The sequence below is a fragment of the Gigantopelta aegis genome, chromosome 6 (assembly GCF_016097555.1).
Source record: "Gigantopelta aegis isolate Gae_Host chromosome 6, Gae_host_genome, whole genome shotgun sequence".
NCBI classification, from domain to species: Eukaryota; Metazoa; Mollusca; class Gastropoda; order Neomphalida; family Peltospiridae; genus Gigantopelta; species Gigantopelta aegis.
In genome coordinates, this window is record NC_054704.1 from 50,425,516 (window position 1) to 50,447,273 (window position 21,758).

Consider the following 21,758-nt stretch of genomic DNA (forward strand, 5'->3'; position numbering starts at 1 on the left):
AAATATTACTGTTTTGGGGATTATTTTACAAGTTTTATTGTTGAAGTATGCCATGTATTTATACTCAAATATGTTAATTTGACATTTATTTTTTATAACCTTTTTTTTTTGGCATTAGAACGGTTTTCGTATGATCTCACTCACATGCCAAGACAACAGTCCACTTAGTTAAATTAACAGTCATCACTAATAGTAAAAATGTAAACAATACTAACTACCTGTTGCCTGAGTTTATTTTGAAATCTGGTCACTGGCATTAATGGTTGTTCAAACAATGTTTTGGCGGTGATTAACTTCATGAATATTACTGAGATTTCCCTTAAAATAGACTGATCTCTGCATTTCACTATCTAGAGCAATAGGGACACACATCATTTGGTACAAAAACCAGTGTACTTTCCAGAGTTATCCTCCTTACATGTATTAATATGGCGGCAAAACGTGATACTTTCAGTTTTATCGTAGTGATCTGTTGGCAGTGTTTATAAATAAAGTTGTTGTCTGTGCACAAAACCATCTGTACAGTACCATACAGTAACAGTCAAACAGCTTTCACTCTCTACTAAGGGAATATTTCGTTTTGATGCTATGTAATAATGATAGTTTGATTGGAATAGTCTGATTATTTTGCGATGTACAAAACGTGAAAACCGAAGTTTGTAAAATAATTTTCTTTTGTTCAAATATTGTACATTATTGTTCTCATGTGCAGAAAATAAGAAATATTTCAATATTTATAAGTTGTTTTTCATGGGTCGACTTATAAACGGGTCAATAAAAAAATAAGTTTTCAGGGCTTGAAATTAGGGACTCGACTTATAGCCGAGATCGACTTACAGGCGAAGATATACGGTATATGTTTTGTCTCTTTAAACTTTGACATAAAACCAATAAAATATTATTTCTTTTATTTGACCCAGAACCGATAAAACAAATGTCTCCTCTTCTGGGGCCTAATTCACTAACTTTCATAACTTTATGATCTCGCAGTACATGCAATGCAAAGAGACCTGCAAAGATGTTGCTATCATGTTACTTAAATGAGCTTAAAGGACATTCCTGAGTTTGCTGCATTGTAAGATGTTTTCGACTCATAAAATATTTTTACGATTAAACTGGCATATTAAATATATTTTCTTGTTTAGAATATCAGTGTCTGTTTATTCAATGTGTTTTTGGTCGTCTTAATATTTGTAAGAAGCCTAAACTGGATTTTGTCTTAAAATAATTTCGTACGTACGAAAAAAACTAAATTTTAGACAATAAGATGAAATGTAAGCTAGTACAAATATTAGAACGATCAGAAACACGTTAAATATACAGCTACTAATAGTTTATGCAGAAAAAATATATTTGATATGTAATTACAATCGTTAAAAAGTCTCTGTTAGTCGATAACATCTTCAAAAGTGCAGCAAACTCAGGAATGTCCCTTTAAGAGAGCCTTGTAAATTAGGCCCTGGTGTTTTGTCAATACACTTCAAAGTTATGTTACCAGGAGAAATATGTTAATGATCTTGGGGTTTTTTTTAAAAATCAATCGACAGTGAAAGCCCTCAAAACCAGACTCTCTGTAAACCAGAACTTCCTCAAAACCAGACTCACTGTAAACCAGAACTTCCTCAAAACCAGACTCTCTGTAAACCTGAACTTCCTCAAAACCAGACTCACTGTAAACAGGAACTTCCTCAAAACTGGATTCTCTGTAAACCGGAACTTTCTCAAAACCACTCTCTGTAAACTGGAACTTCCTGAAAACTGGACTCTCTGTAAACTGGAACTTCCTGAAAACTGGACTCTCTGTAAACCAAAACTTCCTCAAAACTGGACTCTCTGTAAACCAGAACTTCCTCAAAACCAGACTCTCTGTAAACCGGAACTTCCTCAAAACTGGACTCTCTGTAAACCGGAACTTCCTCAAAACCAGACTCTGTAAACTGGAACTTCCTCAAAACTGGACTATCTGTAAACTGGAACTTCGATCCTCAAAACTGGACTCTCTGTAAACTGGAACTTCCTCAAAACTGGACTCTCTGTAAACTGGAACTTCCTCAAAACTGGACTCTCTGTAAACTGGAACTTCGATCCTCAAAACTGGACTCTCTGTAAACAGGAACTTCCTCAAAACTAGACTCTCTGTAAACTGGAACTTCCTCAAAACTGGACTCTCTGTAAACCTGAACTTCATCAAAACTGGACACTCTGTAAACCGGAACTTAATTCCTTAAAACTGGACTCTCTATTAACAAGAACTTCCTCAAAACCACTCTCTCTCTGTAAACCGGACCTTCCTCAAAACCGGATATTTTACACAGTGACCTTTTCAAATATCAGTACAGAACATAACATATCTAAACCAGATATCTTTTGGTCCTGAGGGTGTCTGGTTTAGAGGGGTTTTACTGTATTAAATATATTATACAAACAGCTGTTTGACAGTACTTACCGAATAGTTGGAGCTGCCTGGAGTGTTAGTACCATAACCGGATGATGATGGCAAAGAAGCAAAAGACCACCGCCTCCCATCACATCTACAACACAGAACAAACATGCTTAAATCCACAACACATATTCAAATAGACACTATTTTAAGAATGGACCTTTAAAATGTTTGTGTCTCTACTGGTCAACATCTCGCTTCTCAAAAACACACCATTCAATAGTAAACTGTGAAAAACATAACTGGAACTCTTTTTTTTTTAATCTTTTTTTTATCACACCAAATATCATTGCTTGAATAATGTCATCAATTTCTTTTCTTTTTTTAAATGTCAAAGAACTGCTATGAAAGAAGCAACAGAAAACTGTAAGCTAGTAGTGCCAAACAAATAACATGTTTACCTGCTGTTTTTCTTTTATACATTAACAATGCCGTGACAAATATTATTACCTTCCACTGTTTATTAGGCTCTGCTTATTATGCCTTAAAATAGATTACAATAGGATTAAGAGCACACTTTGCACTCACTTTCTAATGGCTTGAAAGGCGAAATTGGCATGTTGATTTGGAGAAAGATTCCTCGGGCTTTCGTGAGGACTTCCTGCAATGAAAATTAAAAATATGCAAAAACATTCACCATGACATATAAGCACACAAATAAATGATGTAAACAGATGCCACAGATTATCAATATTACTTATCCCGAATTAAAAATGTATGTTTCATAAAGTTGGCTTTCACTAGGTCAAGCAATGTAAAGAAATGAAATCAGAACCATGCATGCACAATTAAACAAATTTGTGTTGGCTATTAGAAGGAATGGAAGGAAGGAAATGTTTTATTTAACAACGCACTAAACACATTAATTATTTACGGTTATATGGCGTCAGACATACGATTAAGGACCACACAGATACTGAGAGAAGAAACCCGCTGTCGCTACTTCATGGGCTACAGCAGGTTTCTTGGCTATTAGCTATTATGCAAACTTTCATCTTTAAAACTAATCTCACTATTGTTTCATATACACATGTATACTATACAGATACTACACATCAAGCATACACATATATATCGTATTACTTTTAGAGTTAACTTTATATTCAACCTCACTGAAAAGACTTGTGAACATCAGATACATACTTCAAGACACTTCACATTGTTACTCCATTTACAGATACCACCGTGTAACATTGTAAACCATACAACTGCATGCAGACATTTAGATGAAATGACAAACAACCTTACAACAAATAAAGAATGATAATATTTTATTATACTGACAAATTAAGGTAGCTTTTCTCTGCCAGATTTCTAGAACTACATGTACAATGTAACCGCTTGTTTTCCACATTTACAAGTACTGCACCTAACGTTAATTCATAGTAAATTGTTTTAGGTTTTCCAAACTAGAACCGTGCCATTACATGCACATATATTATCAACGGTCATGGTAAGCAAGTTTCATTCAGTCTAAAAGTCTGAACCACATTGTTAATAACTACAGTACATTACTCTCCTAATCCTACCTTTATCTACCTTTAGATTTCCAAACATTTTGTCCAGCCAGAAACCGTCCAAAAACCATTACTGTGCAAAAAGCATTACAATGACACAGATTCCACAGACTAGATGTCACCTACATTGACTTTGCTACAATGACACAGATTCCACACACTAGATTAACTCTGTTGAGATCTCCTACGAGAAAAAGCACGTAATGGTTTTGTCTGTTAACAATTTGCTTTTTTATGGAATATTCTTCATGAGGGGTGGAAGGATGTGACATAATCAACATTATGGTATTGAGCAATCATCATAATGTCATAGTAATTATGTCACCTACTTTGGAGGCTTGCATCCCACTGGAAGAGTTTTGCAATAAAAAAGAGCAAAATGGCAGATGGTGAAAAATAATTATGTGGGTTTTTTGTCTTAGATGATCTCAGCTAAGTCAATACATTCTAGTATGTCGAATCTATGTCATTGTAATGGGGTTTTTCATGATTTGTGTCTGGACAAAAGGTTAAGAAAATCTAATAGTTATTAACTTCTGAGTACTGCAGGCGAGATATCTCGCCCGACGTCACGTCAGTCGATATACTGTACACTGTATACAGTGCATTCCCCAATTCATATTTCCCGCCGTTTTGCACATGACACTCACCGAAACGGAAATATAATTAAAGAAGAATTTTTTTTTCTTCAAAATGATGGCTTTTGTTTTGATTTTTTCAGTTGAAAATACCTGGTTTTCGGCAAGAATTTTCGCTTGACAACAATGGCGGCATGTCACGGTCATTTTCAGGGATCGATAGCTGATTGTGACAGCTAATTTGATAATAAATTTGATCGTTTTACCAACAACGAAAATTACCAAATATTGCAATATGAATCGTAGTTCGAGTTTAAAAAAAAATTCTGGTCAGAAAACCACTGTTATCGGGAATAATGGACATAAATACTGGACAGCTGGCCACAAATGCCCGTAAGTAAACGCAACTTTTTTTTTTTTTTGCCTAATTTTAATCACCATTAGCCGATCTAAAATAATAAAAATTACAAAAAAAGACACGAAAATAATACTTACCGATTCATATATGAACTTTATTTCATGTATTTATAAAACATTTAAGTGAATATATGTGAGTAAAAATTATAAACTTGTACCCACTCAACGTGGTTTTTGTTAAAAATTAATCCAGTAGTCTAAAGGTTAAAGGCAGGGAAATAATTTATCGTACTGTAGTTGTTAACAATATGGTTCAGACTTTAGTAGTTATAAAATGAAAAAGAAAACAGCCACCCCCACAACCCAAGAAACTTTTACTTTAAGTTATCAATCACATCCACCTGCTCACAAATTCCATCTTTCAAAACTGGAACCATTTCAGCCAAAATGTTTTTGAAGGGTCTAAGACATTGGCACAAAAATAATAAAAATGATTACCAATGATAATATACATATAGTGATGTTGTTTTTTCTCAGGATTTGAGGTAACAGTGCTGTATCATGATATAGTTAAAATTAACTCTTCTTGGCACCATTCATGAGGTTTTTTGGGTGTGTTTTTTTAAGTGGTTAGATAAATATTAAAATTTACTCTTTACAGATAAGTGTACTAATAGGTGATTGTGTTTTCCCGACAAACAGTTTCAAGTAATTACACTGTTAAAGTTTCTAACATCACTGATTTACTATTTTATGCTACAAAATCAGATACCTACATATAATACAGTGAAATCTGTCTAAATAGGAATCCTATCAAAAGTTTCACGGTCCCAAATTTTCTAAATTATAAAACGGATCGTGTCTAAATTGGATAAATGTTACATGTAGGTCTCCGAAAGTGATCTGGTTTAGACAGGTTTCACACTATGTGTAAGACTAAGATATAATAACATTCATAAAAATCAATAATGAGAGTGTGGTTGTGTTTTGGATTTATTCTGTACCAGTAGGTTATAAAGAGGTTTATATGGAGGCCTCCAACTCACAAACACATCCTTAACTGTACTGATGAACTGCAATATGCATATGCGATAGCATCCCTGATCCGAGAACAATATGACTATTAAATCATTTCTGACTTCCGAACCTGAAGTATGGTTATACATGTAAATCGTTCAATTAGGTTCTTAAAGACAGCTTTATGGGAATTTGACAATCATTTGTTATACACAAGTTTTTCGGTTGGTTAAACCTTCAAACCATTACACAACTAGGATCACACTAGCAATGACAAGGTCACAAATATTTAATAAAGTCTGACAGGCTGGCAGCCTTAGCATTACACTTCCAATAATAAAGCAGTCAGTTTCCACTAATTCAGATTGACTATAAGCTAGGTCAACAACTACTGAGTTTCATAAACCTCATGACACATTGTCAATAAATAACAAAACAATTTACCCCAAATCGAGAAAGAAAAGATGATGCATCCAACACATTTAAACTATGGCGTCAGACATATGATTATGGGCCAAAGATATAATTAGAGACAAAACCCACTGCTGCAATTCCATGAGCTACACTTTTCAATTGGCAGCAAGGGATCTTTTATAGGTATCATCCTATAGACAAGATAGTACGTACATACCATAGCCTTTGTTACATCAGCTGTGGAATGAGAAATAGCCCAATGGGCCCACAGATGGGGATTGATCGTAGACCGACCATACATCAGGTGGGCTATTTGATGATAGTGTGCATTGGTACAAACAGTAAAGAAAAAAAAGGAGCTAATTCTATGATCAGGATGAAAATGATAATGGATAAAAAAAAAAACTTAAAAAAAAAAACTTATTTTTTTTTAAAATCAGGAAATCTCAGGGTCATTAAAAATATTGCTGTCATATAGAGAATAATACAAATGATTGGCAGGTTAACTATACGTCACAGTGTAATAGATTTTTATCGTGCTGTTTTTTCATTGGTGACCTGGTCATCACCTAAGAGCAGCCAGTCTTGAAATTGTTAACACATAAACACATGTGTAAACAAGTATGTTATCAAAAATAATGAATGATATTCTAACTAATGGATGTGTAAGAAATTCTATTATCTTATTTTCGTCAATGATCAAGGATGGGAACAATTTTTTTCACTAAAATATCAAATTCCGAAAAAGTTCCTCTCTGTGTTGTTCTCTGAAAGACAGGCAAAACGATCCCCACAAAACACTGAATAGACTGATAAAAAAAAAAAAAAGACAGACAAGCAGAGCTATATCAAATTTTGATGGAATCGAAATTAACTGTCGAAGTCTGGTGCATATGAAAATGTCTGGCTATGAAAGTATGATGATGTGAAATGTGGACCAATATCGACATTATCCTGCACACTATTCTTATTGTACATCACTTGCCAACAGTTCATTTAGCAATCATTTGCTTCTGCGCCACCCTTTTCCACAGGCAGACTCATCAGTATGCATGATGTACTGCTCCTATACAATAGTGTCCTGCCTAGCACCACACTACATGTATAAGTTCACTATACAATAAGCTGTCCGAGACTGGATTGATAACACTGATCTCATCTGGTTACAACTTGTATTTTATATCATATCCACAGTACAAATTAAGTCTATTATTTAGACCATTTATGTATTTATTTATTTATTTGTCAGTCCATCTAGCCACCCATGAATTCATAATTTTCTCCTGCATTCTTCAATCATATTCTATGAACTGTTCTGTTCATCAGTCCATCTCCCTATTGAACCCATTTAAAATAAATGGACAACTGTAATCCATCCATCCAGTCATAGGAAGGAAGGAAGGAAATGTTTTATTTAACGACGCATTCAACACATTTCATTTACGGTTATATGGCGTTGAACATATGGTTAAAGACCACACAGGTATTGAGAGAGAAAACCCGCTGTCGCCACTTTATGAGCTACTCTTTTCGATTAGCAGCAAGGGATTTTGTATATGCACCATCCCACGACCTTTGTTACACCAGTTGTGAAGCACTGAAATAGCCCAATGGGTCCACTGATGGGGATCGATCCCAGACCAACCACACATCAAGTGAATGCTTTACCACTGGGCTACGTCCCGCCCCACACTGGTGTAGCAAGCAGTGATGTTAATATGTGTGTGTGTGCCCCCCCCCCCCCCTGCCCCTCCCAACTTTTTGACACCTTCTTACGCCACTGGTCCATCCACCCACTCACTAACCCAAAACAATCCATCCATCTACCCACATAAATCAATTCATCCCTCTCTCCACCCAACCAAAATCCATCCATCCAACCACCCATTCATCCATCCATCATTAGGTTTGTTTCTTCTATTTCAAAAATATATATTTCTTTTTACTAAGTAACTACTATTATGACCAAGTATTGATCACGATAAGTGTTAAGATGTAATTTTCTTTCCTATTGTCGTGGTACATGGTGCTTCACACCTACGACATGCACACTGATGAGCTTTCTAATCAGCAGCCTAATGAGATCAAAAGGCTAATACAGAGTTATTTGAGATTTAAGATGACGTCAGAAAAAGCTTCAAGATGACTAATTTAACAAGTTGTTTAATTAGAAACCAATTTAAAGTTTGTTTTGTTTAATGACACCACTAGAGCACACTGATTATTAACTATCGGCTATTGGATGTCAAAGATTTGGTAATTTTGACATATTGTCAGGGATGGAGGAAACCTGCTATATTTTTCCATTAGTAGCAAGGGATCTTTTATATGCACCATCCCAGACAGAATAGCACATACCAGTCGTGGTGCACTGGCTGGAACAAGAAATAGCCCATTGGGCCCACTGATGGGGATCGATCCCAAACCGACACCATATCAAGCAAGCACTTTGCCACTGGGCTACTTTCCACCCCTAGAAAACAATTTAAAGACAAACGTAGAAAAATGTAGAGGGGGTTGAAGACTCGGTTATCATTAAATACAGTTCATCCATGCCTATGACGTCACCCTATTGTTCTAACTGTAGATTATTTTTCAACAACCTATGGCTGAGAACAGTGTAACCTACGGCTGAGGACAATGTAACCTACGGCTGAGGACAGTGTAACCTACGGCTGAGGACAGTGTAACCTACGGCTGAGGACAGTGTAACCTACGACTGAGAATAGTGTAATGTGAACATTTTGTGTGGCCAGGGATTCAAACTGACAACTGACGGAACTAATAACTTGTAAACAAGTATAGTGCTCACAAGGCCACATGTCTGTATTATGGAAGGAACATGTCAGTTAAGCCTTCAGTACTAGTCATAGTAATGTACATATTCAGACTGCTAAGAATGAATGAATGAATGTTTAACGACACCCCAGCACGAAAAATACATCGGCTATTGGGTGTCAAACTATGGTAATGCAAATAAATAAAGTGATGATCAACATCAATATAAAAATTCGAGACCCAAACAAAAACAGTGTAAAGAACTGCAAAAACACAAATATCACAGAATTTTACGGATACTGAATTTGACTAAAAACTTCAATTTTGTGCTGTATTGGCCATTCTTAAAGAGAATGTTACACCCCTGCACCACGGTCAGACTGCTAAGAATTTTTTCGCCAAATTGTTCAGGTTATATTATAGGTCCAGAAAGAATTCTGTGATTTTGGGTTTTGTATATACAGTTGAATCCCCTTGGCTCGAACCCCGTTGGTGCTAGAGAAAGTGTTTTGGTAGTTTGACCTAACCATTCGGTCAACATTGTGTAATTGTAACTCGGGGCCTCATTTTTGGTTTGAGTGTTGCGGTGTATTCGACCCTTCCGAGTTCAACCCAACAAGATTCTACTCATTCCTTGCAATTTTAACCTCTTTTTTTTTTTTTTTTCATTAAAGGGACATTCCTGAGTTTGCTGCAATTTTTAAGATGTTATCGACTAACAGAGACTTTTTAACGATCGTAATTACATATCAAATATATTTTTCTGCATACAATATTAGTGGCTAATAAACGTGTTTCTGATCGTTCTAATATTTGTACTAGGTTAAATTTCATGTTATTTCCTAAAATATATTTTTTCGTACGTACGAAATTATTTGAAGACAAAATCCAGTTTGGGCTTCTTACAAATATTAAGACGACCAGAAACACATTCAATATACAGACACTGACATTCTAAACAAGAAAATAAATTGAATATGTAAGTTTAATCATAGAAATAGTTTATTAGTCAGAAGCATCTTACAATTAATGCAGCAAACTCAGGAATGTCCCTTTAAAAAAATATAAAATAGTAGTAAATTTGACAGTCATGTTAATATTTCTTTTAATGAACAACAGATTAAGTTGGACAATGCTCTTGAAAGTGTGGATTCATGAAAAATAATTAACTCGCCTCTACAAGGCACATGCACTATTTTTCACGAATCCACACTTCCTCATACATTCTCTTCTACTTGACATTCAATGGAAGTAAATTTAGCTTAATCAGGATTCAAGGCCAGTCACAACTGGTCAGGTTATGTCTCAGTTAATTACAAGACCGAAAATAACAAAACTACTAGAATTAAGGTTACTTTAACAAATAAAAATATGTTTCATCAGAACTTAATTTTTTTTTCTTCTTGAATTTCGACTTTTTTCTTTCTTTTTTTAATCACAACACAAATGAAGGCAGCCATTCTGTCAACATGAATTAATTGTAGCTACTGAGGATAAATTCAAAATGGCTTCCACGAATCTCCATAAATGTTAAAAGTTTTGAATTTTACCTTTATTGATTTAGTGTCAGACATAAAAATATAAATGACATATGTTTCCATAATATGTCACTGCAGTGCACAATATTTCACAAGAACCGTTGTTCTGTTTGCATGCTGGTTAAGCAACTTTAAAGTCATGAGAACGGCCAATCGGTTAAGTGGTGAACAATTACATTCTAAAATTACTAAAAGTACTATATAACCGTAATGAAAGAGAAAATAACTTTGTTTTTAAATACATTTTAACCAACAATGTAGCACAGAACCGTAGTTCAAGTGTTTGACAATTAGGTAGGTCTAACTCATTGGTTACGAGAACAATATTCACGTAACTGGACAATCGATTAACTAAGTAAAACTCATGTGAACTGACTTCTGGTTACCTAAGATTTTGAAATATTGTCCCCTGCACAGTCACAGCAGGATTTCAGATTGTCAGATATTCATGCAAGTTTCTTAGGTTTAAGAGAGCCAGTCAACAATTGTGGATTACTTAAACATAATTTGTATCTCAGCAACTGAAATTAATTTTGCATGAATGAAACCACTCAAAACACCAGAAACCCATCTAAACTGAACATCAGACAAATCAGACTGGTGTCCCTACTTGCTCCAAATATAACTGTGGCCAATAATGTGCGTAGGAAGAAGGAACTGTACTCAACACATTTTATTTATCTAGTGTCGGACATACATGTTGTATGGTTAAGAACCACACAAATATTGAGAGAGGAAACCCACTGTCGCCACTTCATGGGCCACTCTTTTCGATTAGCAGCAAGGGATCTTTTATATGCACCATCCCACAGACAAGATAGCACATACCACGGCCTTTGTGGTGCACGGCCTTTGTGGTGCACTGGCTAGAACGAGAAATAGCCTAATGGAGCCACCGATGTAGATCAATCCCAAACAAACTGTGCATCAAGCGAGTACTTTACCACTGGACTACATCCCACCCTCATGAGTAGAATGCAGGCAGATCACGTGCACATGAACTCAAGCCCTGTTGACAATAACACTTATTAATAAACAATTAAAGGTCAATTGGCAGCTTTATCTTTAAATAATGATAGTAACATGTGCCCTGTGTGTATTTATAACTGTGCTGTTTGTCCGACATTGGCTGATTTAATTTAAGAGTCAGTCTAGTATACTGGTTTTACCACAATGGCAAACAAGCAAACATGAATTTTTCTTTGCGGAGGTGAAAATTATATTTTTTATCAGAACATACAGCAAAGGGTTGCTGTGTTGAAATGTCATAAATGCTGTTTTATTCACATTTGATTGGTGTTGTTTTTGAGACTTTTGTCACTTTTAAAAGACATCAATACATATATATAAACCAAAGAGTTAAAAAAAAAACCCTCAGTATTCTAGGATACCCCTTAAAACCAGATATTTTTTAACTTGATCCCATGGATGTCCAGTTTAGAGGGCTTTCACCTGTATACTGCTAATACAATAAAATAATTACAAAAATATTATAACTTATTTGTTAATATACATGTATGTACATGTACGGGTGTAATATAACTTTAAACATTAAACTGTTAATAGAAAGCATGGAATTATTATAATTTAAAAAATGTTATTAATGTTTAAATCAAAAATAATTATGTTAAACTGGAAGGTAAACATTTTACTACACCCCCCCCCCCCCCCCCCCCCCCCCCCCCCCTACCCCTACTTTTAGACTAGTAATATTGTTTCAATGGAGATTTCTCACAGAAGTTTGGAATCCCTGATTCTTGCATACTTATAGTTCGAGTTGTAAAAGTTCAACTCCAAATACTATCTGCTAATAAATAAAACTGTAAAACAATTTAATATAAATTTCAGTTAAAAAGCACAACTATATTATTTATTAATAATAAATTTGTCATTGTTACATTAAACAGATATTCTAATACAACTGGCATATAAGCCTTTTTTTTTTCCATTGGTTAATTGGTAATACATGTATGTACACTGTTATGGGCAATCAGGATTTACCACAACAACAAAATTCCAAGAACTCATCCAATATGCTGTCACTTAATTAGCCTCATGCGTGTTTTCATTAGTATATTAATTCTGCGTATTCCATCATATTTAAATGTGGATATAAATAATTTTCAATTTGTTTTACAAACTTCAGATGAAAATGATGTTATTGTTATTATTTTATTATTATTTTGTGCCATTGTAATTTTTAGCACTTCGTTAGCAGCAATGAACACCCACCAACCCCAAGTAAGGTCTGTCACTAATTGATCTCAGCAGTCAATTTGATCATGTGTGTTGTCGCCTGCTCTTCTAATCAGTGTTTACAAAATGGCACAAGCAGGTTCATCAGAAATAATCCGAAGTACACCATTTTTATTTCAAACATACTTTTTGGGATAATAAAATTGATAAAGACAATATGGAAATGACTATTGATTTTATAGAAACACAATTTTAAACAATATTAACTGCTTTAAAATATTGCAAATTTTTTAAATACTTACCCTTTCGAAAATGAATATTATTTTATGTATTTATAAACAAATTAGGTGAAAATATGTTAATAAAAGTTATAAACTTGTAGACCTACCCCATAAACATGGTTTCATTTTATCCAAAATTAATCCAGCTGAATTCCTCTAAATAATACAATTTGAGGTTGAAACACCGCTTCACAAATGTAACCTCCATTCATATCCATACGTTTTGCAACAGAAATTAACAGCAAATATATACAAAAACATTTGGTTTTAGTATATCCTATATTACTATAAATTAAGTTGAAAATACAGATTACAGTACTGATACATTTGCCATTTGCTTTACTCCTAAGTCAGTGATGTTATTTCAAAAGAAAGAAAAAATAATTACGTCATACACTGTTACTTATTACAGTGAAACCCCTCAATACCGGACATCCATGGGACCAAGTAAAATGTCCGGTGTTCAGAGGTGTCCGGTTTTCAGGGGTCTGTCTGGACGGAAATACCTTCCGTTCTCCATAAAATAGGGAAAGTGTTAAAAGTGTTTTAAAACAAGAACAACAAGAATATGTTGAAAAATGGTGCATTTATGAGCAACTGCAAGTTCCTTGGCAAATTCACTGGCCTTCTCTTGGATGATGGGACCAGAAATCGTGATGTTTTTAGTGCGAGCTTGACAGAACCACTGCCATACCAGTTCATTGAGCTTATCAAATTTACATGCGTTATTAAACTGCCGTTTATTCCTGCTAATATTCTTTTCAAACTCTTGCCTTATAAACCTCTCGTTTTTTGATGATATCTCCAACTGTTGATTTGCCAATACTAAACTTTTCACTAAAAGATCTTAACGTTGGTTTAGGTACACTTTCGAAACTTTTAATTATTTTGAGTTTATCATCGAGCGAGAGTTCAACACGGCAACGTTTAGCTGGACGTTCCGTCATGTTGAAAATCGACATGAAAATGAAACACTACTAACATCTATTCGACTACGCAAAGCCAACATATACTTTTGCTTACTCTTTATTTCGCTAAACAAACGTTTTAAAAAAAAAAAACCAATTCATTCACACAATAGGAATGCAGCAAATTAAATTCCCTGTTATTTGTGTCAATCTTTGAAGCAAATCATGAGACATGTTTGTGAAGGATCACATTTAAGACCTTAAAACACACTCGTAACTTAATAAAGACATCTAACCCAAACCCGAACTCCGCTAATGTTAACCATAATTACAACACAATAGTTAACTCCATACCAAAGCTTGCGATCAGTCCTTTTAATTGTTTATTGTCAAGTTGCTAATCTTGCCTGCTGAGCGGTACCTGTACTGTATGCAGCGGTGATTACACTGATAACAGCGATCTCGAGCATGCGCATATTGCACTAGCCATCGGTGTTCACAGACAGGTGGGCATCCTATTGATTGGTATCGGTTTGATCGTCCGGTTTTTCAGGGGTAGGATTTACACTAAGTTGACACATTGGGACCGAATTGTTTGTCCGGTGTTCAGTTTAGAGGGGTTTCCGGTTTAGAGGGGTAAAATATAGCGTTAAAAGATGTGTAAATCACGGGACCGCGGAAAACGTCTGGTTTTGAGAGGATTCCGGTTGAGAGGGGGTCCGGTGTTGAGGGGTTTCACTGTACAAGCATTTTCAAGGAATATCGGAAGTAAGCTAGGAGAATTGATAATTAGGTTAAGATTTGTGGGATTTTTTTAATAAAAACAATAAAATTTCTTACAGAGGAATAATGTCACTGTGTTTCATTGTCAATTAAAAGGATTTATCACAAAATGTTCAGATTTTGTAACCTCTAGTCCGGTCCAGTCCCAAAATCCAAACATTTTGTTATAAATCCTTATACAGTAGTTAACAACAAAACACAGTGATATTATCCCTTACATAATGATGGTGCATATAAAAGATCCCTTGCTGCTAATCGAAAAGAGTACCCCATGAAGTGGCAGTAGCGGGTTTCCTCTCTCAATATCTGTGTGGTCTTTAACCATATGTCCGACATCATATAACCGTAAATACAATGTGTTGAGTGCATCGTTAAATAAAACATTTCCTTCCTTCCTTCTTTCCTTTACATAATAATCAGTATTTTAGACAGAAGTCAACACAACTCTGTACAATGTTATTGAAAGACCTGCAAGTCAATTGTATAGTGGCCAGTGGCATGCAATGTAAATGGAAGAATAGTTAACAAGTAATGGAATACATATCATATGTGTAATGTACTGGTCACTGCAGAGTTGTTATTGTAAGTTGTAACCTCTGCCTCAAGGTTATGATCAATTTCACTTCCGATGATCCCTGCTAATTACAAATGTATGAGATGCTGGTATATTACAGACCTTGGGAATACACGCAGGTACTGATAATTACAAAGTAAACATCATAATAATTTGTAATAATAATTAAATGAGAAACCATTAATTCATCTTAGTACATATATTCAGATTACATTAAAGAACATTCACCTCTGAACAAAAAGAAACGCATTAAAGATTCCAATCTAATTAAAATTAGCTCCACTATTACTGTACATGTGGATCTAACAGCAGCCAGTTGGAGCTCATGTCCACCAATCAAAACCTTACTTGCAGAATCATGCCAGTGATTTGAAAATAATTTGAAAATATTCCGAGGGTATACGATATGTTTCATGTGAATTACGAATGCCTTATTCAGACCAGTAGAACTAATTTTAATCAGATTGCTAACAACACTGTGTAGTCTCCAATGTCCAGGTAACATTTCGTCTGTAAATAATAATTTAAATATTGACCAATCACACTTCGCCTTTTATAATGTTATTTGGGAGCATACAAATTCTAAAAATATCAGGTGAGTCAATTTTAGTGGCCACAGTACAGCGAACCATACGAATACGTACGGGATGGGTTATCAGTCTTCAATTTTACATTAAAAATTATTTATTTATTTATTTATAAAAAAACTAAACTAAATCAGTCTTTAGTTTTACATTACAAATTATTTATTTTATAAAATAAAACATGTTTTAAGGCATTCGTAATTCACACAAAACATGTCGTATACCCTCAGGATAATTCGGAATGTTTTCAAATTATTTTTAAATCACTGGCATGATTCTGCAAATAAGGTTTTGATTGGTGGACAACATGAGCTCCAACTGGCTGCTGTTAAATCCACATGTAATAGTGGATCTAATTTTAATTAGATTGTATAGATTCTATAAAAACAAATATCCCACTGGTTCACATTTACATGCAAATTAAATCTGTATATAACGAGAAATATGATTAGCCAGTGAAATCCATTTACAACAGTAAAACCAGCATTAACATGTCGGAAATTCAGGGATTCCCCAAGAGCCTATTTACATATTTATATTCTACTTCTTGTTTAGTTGGACATACTTACTTTTAAAATATAACTGTCAGTGTTTCTGGCAGAAATAAATTTTTGGGTATGGCGCTATGGAATTGAATTCAACCACAGTCAACAGGGGGGTATAGGGGGCCTAGCCCAGAAAGAAAATGGGTAATGTTTAGGGTTATGGTTTAAAAAATCATACAGTAATGATAAGAGTTATTGATTTTGTCAAAAGGTTAACTAAAAAAATTTAAATATCCCAAACATTTTGGGTGTAGCATCATACCTGTTTTACCCTCTGGCAGAAACCCTGACTGTTTCATTTTTTCATAAACAAATGGGTGTTCCTCTAAATTTTATGACATAAATAAAGGCAAGTAAATAAAGACAGTGGTGCTGAATGATGAATTTTTGCTATGTACTTGTTATTGAGCACCAGTTGTCACTATGTGTATTCGAAGTAAGTTAAATTGGTGATAATGGTTGACATGTAGTCATTATTAAAACAATAAAATACAAAAATCTAATTAGGAGTTTCGCGTGGCCAGTAAAACTCAATTTGCCACAGTAAAACCACCAGTAACGTTTGCAGATGGTCAAATACAACATAATTAGCCTGTAAATTTCCTGATTAGAACATTCATTTATGTACATACTAAGCAGGGTTTCTGCCTGAGGGTAAAACGAGTATGGTGCAATACCCAATTTAATTTTTTTTAAGTTGACCTTTTGACAAACTTAATGACTCTTATCATTACTGTATGATTTTCTTAACCCTAATTCTAAACTTAACCCATTTTCTTTCTGGGGGAGGCCCCCCATACGCCCAATCAATTCCATAGCGCCATACCCAAAAACTTCTTTCTGGCAGAAATACTGCCATCATATGTGATCATGTGGGATAGAAAAAGTACACCCGAGGTAGTGGAAATTTCGATACAGGATTAGGAACATGACCTCATATGATGGACTGTCTTTTTTTTCCATCTACTTAATAAATAAACCATTATTTTACACGAATAAACAAACATGGCTAAAAAAGTAACTTCTTTATTTGACCATTTTATCATAAATAAATTACACTATCATATTTGCTGCATCGGTTTTATGTGTTAAATATAATTTAACACTACAAATTAATAAGATAGCTTTTATAATGAAGGTTTTAATAACAAAATATTGATCTAAAATTAACCAACTCGCATTGATATGACGTCATATATTACCACCACCATAATACTCCCCATGTTAAATTCAATGGCTCCATAGCCCATGCAAAACAGATTTATTCTGCATGGGCTGACGTCATGGAATGGGTCTGTCTTGCACGGCTAGAGATGGGAGAAAATGTCTTCTTATACTCCCCATAAAAAGTAACTTGATTTGTTTTTTCATAAATCATCTTTACAACTAGATGTCGACTTTTTAAACAATATTAATAATATCTCATACACATATGATATGCCAAAACACACAAAGTAAACATAAATGAAGACTGGGGATGGAAAAAAAAGAAAGAAAAAAGAGAGGAATCAGCCCCACCCCACCTCCACCCCCACCCACAATAATAGCATCTGTATTCCACTGAGGACATACATGTGTAGGTCTAGTGAGTTTTTCCCCATTCAATCAAGTACAAAATAAAAAAATAAAAAAATAAAAAAACCCACAAAAATAAAACAAATAAAACACACACCTTCCTTCCACCACCAAAACACACAATCTGCACACAGATAACCCTGCCTAATTGTATTATTAAACTTAATGGTCCAAAATTTTTACACAAAACTGGGCTAAATATACAATATCAGCAATTTATCACTCAAATGAGACAAGGAAAAAAAAAGAAAAAAAGAGGATGATCAAGATTTCTCTTTAATCGATAATGTTTTCAATTATAGTACACAAACAGGGCACTTGAAACTGTGTTTAAAAAGGGAGGTGGGGTCAAATTAGTGTGCTCTCACCATGGGTCAAGGAAACACTGTACAAATGTGTGTGTGTATACCCAACAGACTGCTTGAGATTCCACTGAAGGAGAAAGGATACTCCAGCCGGCCATGATGTGAATGCCACCAGACCACCTTAAAAATCACCAAGTGTGAGAGCCATTAGCTCTGATGGGATTAAACACAGCCATTACTCCAGTGGGCTGTGAGAGATGTCTCTGGATTGGGGAGGGTCTTGAAACTAAATGTTGAACTGTGTCCGTCCTACACATCAATCACATTGGTCTTTGGACAGAGATGTCCAGAGGGGTCAGCATCTGTACCCAGACATTCTCCACCAACTACAACTCAAAAGTTTAAGTAATGGCAGCACGCCCGAGGCTACCGAGGTGTAGTTTTCAGCTCTTTATTTTCAGGACTAATTATTTATATATTTATACACATCCCCCACCCACCTAGAAGAGCAGTCTTTCCGATGGGTCTGCATAACAAGAACACAAGTGTATGCTTGAAATGAATGTATACTAAATGACAAAATAAATACTACGTGAAAAAGATAATGCAATGTGTTGTTTTAAGCAGTGATGTGAAATAGATGGAAGAAAAAAGTTTTTGTTTAACAACACCACTAGAGCTCATTGATATATTATTGTAATCGTCAGCTATAAAATGTCAAACATTTGGTAATTTTGACATATAGTCTTAGAGAGAAAACCTGCTACATTTTTCATTAGTAGCAAGGGATCTTTCATATGCACCATCCCACAGAGAGCATAGCACATACCACAGCCTTTGATATTAAATGTTGGTTTTTATGATTTCAAGCTAACAGGCATTAAAGTGAAGAGAGTTTCTGTTTTAATTAATATCATACACCATAATTTACACTGTGCATATTATGCATGTGATATTTTATTTACTCAAGAGAGTTTTCTTTACTTCCTAATATATATTGAAGAGATGTCAGTTACAAAAAGAAGTACAGTAGAATCTCGTTGGCTCGACCTTGGAAGGGTCGGTCACACCGCAATGCTCGAACCAAAAACGAAGTCCCAAGTTTTTTGTTCGGTAAACCCTTATATTAACTGATGGTGGGTCAAACACGTCCAAGGTCGACTATAAGCCTTCGCTCAAACTAAATTATTGGAATTATCGGTCCCGTCGGTGTTATTATCTATATTTCCCTTGAACTGGTGATCCATCAAATATCAAATGAAAAACCACCGAAAAGGACCAACAATTGCTGCGCTTGCACAGTTGGTTATTACAACCTTCAGACTAATTATTTAGGCGGAACGAGCCATAGATGAATCAGAGAATCGCAACAATAGCCATGCAATCCTTTCTTTACTATACCTGTCATGTGTGTTAAGCAGCTATTGGTAATGATCTTTCAAGTACAGCTAGTGGGAAGGTACCTGTTCAATGAACCGTGATACCAATCAAACAATTAGTGCACAAAATGGCATCAGCGTGAAGTGTTACTCTGAACATGTCTACCAGACCAGTTTTAAATGAAACAATGGGCGAGTTAGTCTGCTGTCCTCACTTCAGCAATTAATTAATACCGACAAGGGCTTCTGTATCACACAATTGGAGTAATTTGTAATAAATTCTTTCACTCTATTTTGACCGGCCTCGGTGGCGTAGTGGTTAGGCCATCAGTCTACAGGCTGGTAGGTACTGGGTTCGGATCCCAGTCGAGGCATGGAATTTTTAATCCAGATATCGACTCCAAACCCTGAGTGAGTGCTCCACAAGGCTCAATGGGTAGGTGTAAACCACTTGCACCGACCAGTGATCCATAACTGGTTCAACAAAGGCCATGGTTTGTGCTATCCTGCCTGTGGGAAGCGCAAATAAAAGATCCCTTGCTGTTAATCAGAAAGAGTATCCCATGTAGTGGCGACAGCGGGTTTCCTCTCAAAATCTGTGTGGTCCTTTACCATATGTCTGACGCCATATAACCGTAAATAAAATGTGTTGAATGCGTCGTTAAATAAAACATTTCTTTCTTTCTTTCTTTCTGATATTTTGCTATATAACACCTTGATAAAAATTTTAAGTTTGCAGTTACCATAATAATATGTATCTAATTTAACTTTCTAACTGTTACGGAAATATCCGATGTTGACCGAATGGTTCGGTCGAACTACCCGATGGGTCGAACACTTTCTCGAGCACCGATGGGATTCGAGCCAACGGGATTCAACTGTATATGTTTTAACAATGCACATTTTATTATGGCTATGTAATGTCGGACATACAGTGCATTATTAAGGTCCATAGAGATAATTAGACTCACTGCTGCCATTCCATGGGTTACTATTTTCGATCAGAAGCAGGAGATCTTGTACATGCATCCAACAGACAGGATAGTGCATACCATGACCTTTATTATACCAATTGGGAAGTACTGGCAAGAACAAGAAAAGTCCAAAGGCCATCAATGGGGATTGATCCACACAAGCTATCACAGCTGTTGAGCTGTTAAATTACACATACGTACTTAAAAGTTTGTTTTGTTTAATGATATCATTAGAGCACACCGGCCTCGGTGGCGTCGTGGTTAGGCCATCGGTCTACAGGCTGGTAGGTACTGGGTTCGGATCCCAGTCGAGGCATGGGATTTTTAATCCAGATACCGACTCCAAACCCTGAGTGAGTGCTCCGCAAGGCTTATTGGGTAGGTGTAAACCACTGCGCCGACCAGTGATCCAGTGGTTCAACAAAGGCCATGTTTGTGCTATTCTGCCTGTGGGAAGCGCAAATAAAAGATCCCTTGCTGCTAATCAGAAAAATAGCCCATGTAGTGGCGACAGCGGGTTTCCTCTCAAAATCTTTGTGGTTTTTAACCACGTGTCTGACGCCATATAACCGTAAATAAAATGTGTTGAATGTGTCGTTAAATAAAACATTTCTTTCTTTCCATTAGAGCACATTGATTGGTTAATTGGATATCAAACATTTGGCAATTCTAACAATCATCAGAAGAAACCTGCTACATTTTTCTATTAGCAGCATGGAATCTTTTATATGCACTTTCCCACAGACAGGAAAGCACATACCACAGCCTTTAATTGACCAGTTGTGGTGCACTGATTGGACCGAGAAAAAAACCCTAATCACCAAGGTGGTTCGATCCTGCGACACAAGCATCTCAGGCGAGCACTCAACCTACTGAGCTAAATCCTGCCCACATAAATAGTTAATTTCTATTATCAAGTTGGGCAAATCTAATGTGTTTCTGGCTGCCATGGTGTTTGTAGTAGCTTAAAATGCATTTGATGACATATAAAAATGGTGAATATCTGATGAACTAG

The 21,758-nt window shown here is 35.4% G+C and overlaps 1 protein-coding gene across 4 annotated transcripts in view; it reads right to left on the minus strand.

The window, feature by feature from the left end:
• Positions 1–21,758, minus strand: part of LOC121375097 (microtubule-associated serine/threonine-protein kinase 2-like) — a 170,075-nt gene that overhangs the window by 47,548 nt on the left and 100,769 nt on the right. For all 4 annotated transcript variants that reach the window (XM_041502334.1, XM_041502333.1, XM_041502335.1 and 1 more), the window contains 2 exons: positions 2,969–3,041; positions 2,447–2,531 (listed from right to left, as the gene is read on the minus strand). In XM_041502334.1, the coding sequence (XP_041358268.1) occupies positions 2,447–2,531; positions 2,969–3,041 (158 nt within the window). The remainder of the gene's footprint in view (positions 1–2,446; positions 2,532–2,968; positions 3,042–21,758) is intronic.